General features: G+C 42.7%; 1 protein-coding gene across 1 annotated transcript in view; it reads left to right on the forward strand.

Moving 5' to 3' along the window:
* Nucleotides 1-8,524: 8,524 nt before the first annotated feature.
* The window catches only part of SMAP1 (small ArfGAP 1), a 106,302-nt gene continuing 106,071 nt past the window's right edge, over nt 8,525-8,755 (forward strand). The window contains exon 1 of the mRNA XM_085316040.1: nt 8,525-8,755. This exon is cut by the window's right edge and continues 4 nt beyond it. Coding sequence (XP_085172166.1) covers nt 8,645-8,755 — 111 coding nt within the window. The 5' untranslated portion in view covers nt 8,525-8,644.

Below are 8,755 nucleotides of genomic sequence, written 5' to 3' on the forward strand. Positions count from 1 at the left end.
TGAAGTCAAACATATGGACATCGTGTAGATCATTTTTAGAAATAAGACAGAGGATTATATATGCCTTGGATTTATAGGAGACTTTTATTTTACTGTAAACTCTCTTCTAAATTTTTCCTGTGATTTTTATATGATCAACCTTTTCCTCTTCTTCCCATAATTTCTATGCCCACTAGCTAGCTGGACTTTTTGTTCCAYGATCTTTTCCTTTCACTTCTTAAGTAAAAAGATCATTTCATTTTTGGTAAATTAAACACGTGGCTTTCAATGTGTTTGACAGAAAGGTATACTTTTTTCCTTGAAGGAAGAGAAATATGGGCCCATATAAAGCATCTGAATGAAATAAATATAGAAACAATGTGCCTTCGGGAGTACAAAAACACTCCAGGGCTGATTATATTTGCCAGAACATTGAACATGGACTCATCAGATTAATTAAGTCTGTCATAACAGCAAATCATTAAGCCGTAAGAGAAAAAAATTCAATATACTTCCTGGAGATAGAAGTCTATTTTTACACAATCAAAATAACACTGCTTTTAGAAAATCCTTTCTGCTTTACTGTACCATTTTTTTTTTTTGAGCAGGACTTTAATATTTAAGATGCTGTAGTAATAAAAGCACAGACCCTGCAATCTTAATTTTTCTCTTTTATTAAATGATATATCTATCTGTTTGTGAAAACAAACACACTAGGTGAGGAGTAACCAGTACTCCACATCAGAACATGGAGAGGAAACAACTGGGAGGCAAAGGGCCCATGTACAAGATGGATTCGTTATGGACTTCAGCTCTTGCTGAAAAGCTATACAATTACTAGGGGAGTTTCACAGAAACTTCCCTATGAGRGTAAATCCTGATCTGGAAGGAATTCCAGCCTGAAATATAGTAGTAAAAAAAGCAAAGCAAGCTAGCAGGCTGCAGGGAATCCCAGAGAGAGTCAGATGWGTGTTCGGTGATAACCCTGTTCCTTAGGGCCAAGCACATCTTCAAGAGCCAAAWACTTTTGGAGCCAAAGTTGCCACTCTCTCATCGGAGATACTTGACATCACGCTTCCATACAGGGCAACCTGGAGGAGCTGGAAGGGAAACATCRTAGCAGCCTTCACAGACTTCTTGGGGGCTACCTCCCAAGGCAACCATCCAGCTGAGTCTTTTTAGCTGCCAGATGTAGCCGTGACACTGCGAACTTATCCAAATGTGTTCCTGCTCAAGTAAAAGAAGGGCTGAAGGAAGAGGCTAAACTTACTTACTGTCTCTCTAAGGAGAATCACTTTTCTCAATTCACAGAATCACAGAATGGCTGAGGTTGGAAGGGACCTCTGCAGATCGTCTAGTCCAACCACCCTGYTCAAGCAGGGTCACCTAGAGCACATTGCACAGGGTCACAGCCAGGCAGGTTTTGAACATCTCCAAGCATGGTAACTCCACAACCTYGCTGGGCAACCTGTTCCAGTGCTCTGYTGCTCTCACAATAAAGAAGCTTTTCCTCATATTTGGACGGAAATTCCTGTGTTTCATTATGTGCCCATTGCATCTTGTCCTGTCACTGGGCATCACTGAAAAGAGCCCATCTTCTTGACACCCTCCCTTAAGGTATTTGTAGACATTGACAAGATCACCTCTCAGTCTTCTCCAGGCTGAAGAGGCCCAGCTCTTGCAGCCTTTCCTCATAGGAGAGATCCTCCTAGAGATGCTGATAGCTAAAGAGAACCATGCTTTCTTCCAGATAAGAGCTCAGCTTGCAGATGTTACAGACATTCTTTTATTGATAAAAGACTCACTGCTTCTAACAATCAAAAATAGTGTTTTGGAAGTAAAAATGATCCTTCTTCAGCATCACTGAACTTCAGAGATACTCAGAAGCCAGTATGATTTGCATAGCCAGGGCTGATCTCACTATCTGAATGTCTCCCACAGCATGAAATTATCTTGAAAGAGAAAAAGTCACATTTAAACATAAAAACATTTAAAATGTTTTTCCTGAACATTTTTACTCTTTGAGAAAGATTCTACCAAGACAAAGCAGGTAGTACTGGCAGGACCACTACAGACTTTCAAACAGGTGAATTCCTATTTGAATTCACACATGAATTATTAATTGTGCCCCTTTTAAATAAAATGCAGTTTTCTCAACTGAAAATACATACACTGATTTATTTACACTAATATCTAAACACTGTACTAGAGAAAATAGCAGGAAAAAGTATACTGTTAAAGAAGGAAAATTGTTGCAGGAACTATGCATAGATAGATTCTWTCATCTCCAACAATGTGAAGCATGCAGTTCATTACCTAGTCTTTAATCTACATTATYTACAAGTTCATAATTTATTTGGGCRGGAAAAAAATAGGCTATGTGAATCACAATCGCTRTTGTTTAAAGAGCTAAAATTAAGATTTGATCCATGTGAAGGCAAGACCAAAAAGTTTCCTAGACTTAGTGTCTATCCTGCAGTTTATCCCAGTCAATAAAACATTTTTAAACTTCAAAGACCCTCTTGCAGAATAGCACATGAAACAGTAATCACAATGGAGCTCAGCTGCCTCCTTATGTATTTTCTTTTCATATTTTTCCCTAATCTTTTAAATTTATGATTTTGCAACAGATTTCACATCTGATCATTGCTCCTCTTCCTGGCTAGTTATCAGCGACTGCTGATACCTACGGCTGGTATCCTTATTCTCAAAGCCCGAGTGAGCCAAATACATGACTCATAAAGTTCCATCTAAAATTCTCTCTTTTTGAGTTTCTGTCCAAAAAGCCTAATCTTAAAATGAGATAAGCTGAAATGAAAAGAATCAGGCTGAAACACACACACAGCTTTAAATAGCTCAAAATACACCGTGAGCTTGGAAAGTGTAAAGCATTTCAATTTTAAGATCTCTTCCATGCTTCTATCAGAACCATATGGAACTTCCATTTCCTGATATTCTACACCTACGCTATTCTACACTACAGTCCACACTAGAAGATACTGCCCCAATATATGCAGTAGTTTAAAAYGTAACTGTATACATGCATATTATGTGCACAGCATGTTTTTTTTCTGAGCTTACACAATATATGATTGACAGAAAAGCTCATTGAAATGTATTTAGTTGTTTGCATCCATCTATTTGATATATAATTACCTGCCTGGTACTCATTGGCATTTACAATTACAGTCCAGATTTACTAATAATTTTCAGGAAAGCAAGATTGCTTGTGATATGTCATCATGTGCTGGAATGTCACTAGATGATTTCACTTCAGAAAAGATTGAGATCCTTTTCTAGATTTAAGAACTTCAGTTCTAATTTTCAGAAATGCAAACAGACCACAATGTTTAGATTTCAGGATGTTTCAATACTYAGCACCTATAGACATAAGACTGTTCTATCTCTGGTGCTATAATGTCTAATTTCATTTAATATCAGAGGCTTAGTYTATGTGTGTTGAAAGTAAAGTAAAGGAAGAACGAAGAATCTGGAAGAAAAAATTTATTACTTCTAATAACTCATCTTTCCAGTCAAGTTGTCAGACAGAAGCATGAAGATATTTAAAATACTGTCTCACCTATAAAACTTCCTTCTTTTATACTTTTTCAYTTTCTCAGTTATGACACTATCACTGGTTGCTACACAGGGCATGCAGTAAGTGCTGAAGCTCAGGGAGAATACACGATTCACACCGCTCTTGGGGCAAGTGCACAATAGTTACAGATCAACTTCCAATTTCAATGTTAAGTGACCATGCAATGTTGTCTAACATTTAATACCAATTTTGGGGAAGATGAGATATAATTTTGTCACTCCTATGTACATAGGTTTAACAGTCTTGCCCCTAATGGTTTTTGCATCACATAAGGAAATTTTTGTACAGTATAAATACATTTTGTATTGTACAACTGAAATATTRTAAAGCATAATTAATGTAAGTATTGTGTTAACATATACAAATAGTTTGTATGCTAATATTAAAAAGGTTTATGGAACTTAGCTTCGAAAACTCACTCCAAACTTTCTGACTTTCACAGACTTTTGCGTTTTTGGCGGGGCAGGGAGGGGAGGTGTTAAATTGTTGTCTTATAACACTTTGTGGAATTCGTTTGCAGAGTTATATTTTTCCTTTTAAGCAAAGAAGAAAAACAACAGAAACTGGTGGTATGGCTGTAGATTCCAATACTTGAAACTTAAAGTTACTAATTCCTCCTCTCTTTTTTTGATTGAAGTTATCAAGCTGGGCAGAGATTGCCCTACACAAAATACATCGTTGAAAAGTAATAATTAAAAATAAAGCTGAGAATTAATTTCATAAATGACTAACTTGTGTACACTCATGTACAAGACGGTTACCCTCTCTACCCTTTATAGTCAGCAGGGAGGCACAAACAATCCGGAAAGTGATTCATCTCCCGCTAAGAGAGGCCCTTKTAGAAGGTAATTCATCTCACTGGATTTCAACACCTGTCTCAGAATGAGATGAATCCCCTCCTGGAACATCTGTTTCTCTCCCTCGACCTCAAAGGGTAGACAGGGTGACTGGCTCATAGCTAAAAATTTTCTTAAATACTTCAGGCTTGTGACAGAAATTAACTTTCCAGCTTCTGCCATTCTGTGCCAGCCGAAGACTGCAGGTACCACATTACCTGATTCCCTGAGCTGCTTGGGGAGCCAGCTTCTAAGAGTTGAGCTTTGGAAACATTTATTGAAATCTCCATTTCCTGAGAAGTTTAATATACATTTGTTTTTCAAGACAGCACGAAAATGTCTGAAGCACCAAAGCTTCTTATGAATCAGAAATTCTCAGATTCATCAGCTCCAAATGTAATTCTGTTTATTTCTGGACTTTGATATTAAAGGATGAGACATCAGAAAAACAGCTATTTGAACAGCTGGTTTCATTCCTGTTAATAATTTTGCACCTGATACATTCTTTCCCATTAAGTCAAATTTATGCTAACATTGTCCTGATTAGCAAATACTATTTAAAGTTGTTTTCTAGGGAGACTTCTGAATATGGTAGGTATCCAGATTTGGTGAGTTTCAGACAGAAAGAATGTGCTATCAGATTGTAAGACAACATGAACTTCAGAAGTTATCTAACAGCATCCCTGAAGAACTGTGAAGCTTATGAGTAGTGAAAGCTAGCGAGAAGCCTTTCTGATGCAAGTAAACCAGTGTTTTTACTGAACACACCACAGTCGCTAAGGTCAGAGACTGCAGAACTCCAGTATTTACGTTATTTTATGGAAAAATCACAGCTGCATGAAACTCGCTAAATTCTGAAGATATGGAGCTTGAAACATTGAGCAGGCAGTTAAACAACTCSAAAACTGGATTGTACAGTCTGTGCTCTGCAGAGCTAAAGCAGAGTGGAGCAAGGGGCACCAAACTGAAATAGACTCTGCAGGACAGTTGTGTAAGATCTTCTGGAGGAGCCTTAGTTGGTGGCATCTCTGGCCTCTCTGCACAAAATTTCACTGCATGCTGCAGGCACACCCTAACTCATTCTAAAACCATACTGTACCCTAAAAGACATTTCCTTTTCCTTTTCCTTTTCCTTTTCCTTTTTTTTTTCCTTTTCCTTTTCCTTTTCCTTTTCCTTTTCCTTTTTTTTTTCCTGAAAAAATGCTTTTGACAATAACTTCATATCTAGAATCCTCTGCCTCTCTTCCAGGTCTAAAAAAAGCAGCAAAGGCAGAGAAGGGATAAGGTTTTTGTCTTCCTTACATTCATTTAAGCTCTCAGAGAAAAAAAAACTAATAATGCATTTATAGCATGCTGTTTTCAAAGCACTATCTATTAAAATATTAATAACTAGTTCCTCTCAGCCCCATAGTGAAGCATGCAATTTAATGTTTCTATAACTTTGTAGAAGGGTGGGCAGGTGCTTTGAAGGAGAGGCATAATTTTGAGAGCTGCTCACAAGTAGCACATCCTAATCCTGGACAGTTAGAAGAGGATCAGTCCACCTCTTTTWAAAAGTGACACACATGCACACACAAAATGGGAATTAGACCCTGAATACAAGCAATCAAGACTTTTAGTTTTTAAGTMACAAATGCCAAAGCATATACCAAATAATGCTCTTACTCTGCACTTTTCTTGGGTTTTCCAAATACAGGAACTGGATCAATAACTATTTTCCATGGCAAGTATCCTTTTCATTTTAGGATTAGAAAAACTGATGCACATGAAATTAAGCTGAATGCTTAAAGCTACTTGATATATTCTGGCAATACAGTAGACATTTTCAGAGCATATGTAATGTACAGGTCACATTCTTCACAAAATACAAAAGCAACTATGGTTTCCTTTTAAAATGGCAGTGTTGCTGCCACAGTCCTTTGATACAAGGACCCAGCAAGAACTCACCTAGCACATGAGAGACAAGTTCATTTCCATTTATCTCCCAGGGAATTCAGATCCACRGTTCTTGCCTTTCTGAAAAGGCTTCTATTCCCCAGAGCTTTGGGATGAAGGTGAGGAGCAGAAGTATGCTCTGCTTTTTTAGCTCAGGCTGTTTTCCTTTACAAAAAAATCCAATAATTCAAGATACCTTGAGCTAGAAAAGGAAAACAATTGTATACTTGTATGTAGAGTACTTAGCTGAAAGAAGTCAGTCCTGTTCAGTGGCATGTCTAAGCAACCAGGATGCTTGTGCCCCAGTAATCAAGTCCCTAGCCAAGTAAGGCTAATATCAGGCTACATTTATGTTTGTTTTACACTCCTTCTGATACAGCAGATCTTTAACTCTCTTCTGCCTGTGCTCCAGGGTGCCTGGWAGCAGAGTGAGGAGGGAGGTGCTCCCTAGACACAAGTAGCTGGTTCCTGTCCTTTCACATGGCTAGTGAGCCTGTGCTCCTTAAGCTCTACAGGATTTCTCCAGCCATTACAGTAAAACAAAACAAAATAAAACCAGTGTGTGCTGCTTATTGTCATGTTGTTTATTACTACATATTGTAAGCACTTATCTTTTGGTCGCAGATTCCAAGGCTCATTCACTAAGCTAAGTCCCTAAGGATGCAAGCACACCTGTATTCACTTTTTCATATTTCCCACCTCCAAAGAGACTCCTGCTTTCAGTAGTTCTCTATTCAGCGTGGAGACTGAATCTCTAACTCTTCCAGGCTAATGAATAGGCAACAYAGGAGCTGACACAGAGCTTTGGATTTAAGCACTGAGGTGAGGCAAGTGGAGCGCTCAACTTTGTCATGCCCTAGTGCCCTATTTGTGTTTTAGTTTTAACTCTTAGATGCTCAGCTCCGAGTAGGATTCATAACCCATCTCTTGGGTTTATGCATCAATACCATGTGCTCGTGTTTGTGATCTCACCACCGGTAACTCACGGGCTAGCATACTCTCCTAGCCTGTGGGCAGACCTCAACTTCCTACTTTATTTGGGGGAGACCAAAGCATGTTTTCCCGTGCTATGCAGTAGCCTAGCTACTAATTATAATCTGATACGCAGTTCTCTCAGTCCTCTGTGTCCCCCAGTTTTGGGAGATAATTAATTAACCATTGGATTAGAGCAGAAAAAATTACACTGTGCGTGCTTCAGTAATCTGAGGACTGACAGAGAAGAGACCTGGATATCCATGTGCCTCACTGAAGTATTTTATAGGCTATACATAGGCTTCAGCTCTTTCCAGAAGGGTTAGATTAGAAAAAAATGTTAGGAATGAGCTGACAAAAAGGATGTTTCTGTGGAGGACTCAGCAGCATGCACACTGGAGGCAAACGGAGAAAGGCGGGGTGGAAGGAGGCCCGGCCTGAGGAGCGAGATGGCGCAGGGCAGCCCGGCCCGCTCGCGGGAGTCAGGTCCGCCCACGCTGGGTCCGACCCCCAGAGCAGCCGCAGGGCGCCAAGCCGCTGCCCCTCGCCCCCGCTGCCGCCTCGGCTGAGGTGCGAAGGCCCCGCCGCCTCCTCGCTGCAAGGTCTCTCCTGTCCGTAGCGGTTTTTATAGATAAAACGCATCCTCCGCGAGGCACTGGGAAGCTCTGAGGGCCAGTTAATGCTATGGCAAGATCCAGCCCGTCGAGAGGTCACAGCAATCTGTTTCCTTTTCCCCAGGGCTGCAGGGGGGCCCGGAGGAAGAGCGGCCGCCCCAGGGCAGGCGCAGGGGCGGCGGGACGCCGGCGGGTCTCGGGGCTGCGGCCGCCCGGGCGCCTGTCACCCGGGGGCTGCCGCCCGCGGAGGCCACGCTGCAGGGCTCCCTCGCGGCCTGACGGCAACGCGCGTTAACGGCGGGAGGCGCCGGGGCCGGTCGCCAGGGGCGAAGCGCTGACCCGCGCCCAGGCGCTACGGCCACCGCGCAGAAGCGGCCTCCCGTCGCGGGGACCGCGGCTCGCAGCACGGCGGGCCGCTGCGGCGGCAGGGGCGAACGGACACACCGCTCCCGGGCGGCACCGCCGTCCCGCCCGGAGCTGAGTCAGCGCGGCGCGGCGCGGCGGGGTCAGCGGCACTAGGACCCGGCGGACTATTTTCGCGGCGGGCGCGCGGCGGCCGTGGCCGTGCGCGCGGCCGTGGGGGTGGGGTCGGAGGAGGCGGATGGGTCCGCGGCGGCAAGTAGTTCCGGTGGAGGAAGTCGGCGCTCGCGGCGGCCGGTTCCCGTGGCTGCGTGAGGTGGGAGCGCCGCGCCCGAGCCGCCGCCGCCGCCATGGCCACCCGCTCGTGCCGCGAGAAGGCGCAGAAGCAGAACGAGCAGCACCAGGCCATCCTGGCCAAGCTGCTGCGGGAGGAGGACAACAAGTACTGCGCCGACTGCGAG

The sequence above is a fragment of the Rhea americana genome, unplaced genomic scaffold (genome assembly GCF_003343005.1).
Source record: "Rhea americana isolate MKP2758 unplaced genomic scaffold, rheAme1 scaffold_45, whole genome shotgun sequence".
Taxonomy (NCBI): Eukaryota; Metazoa; Chordata; class Aves; order Rheiformes; family Rheidae; genus Rhea; species Rhea americana.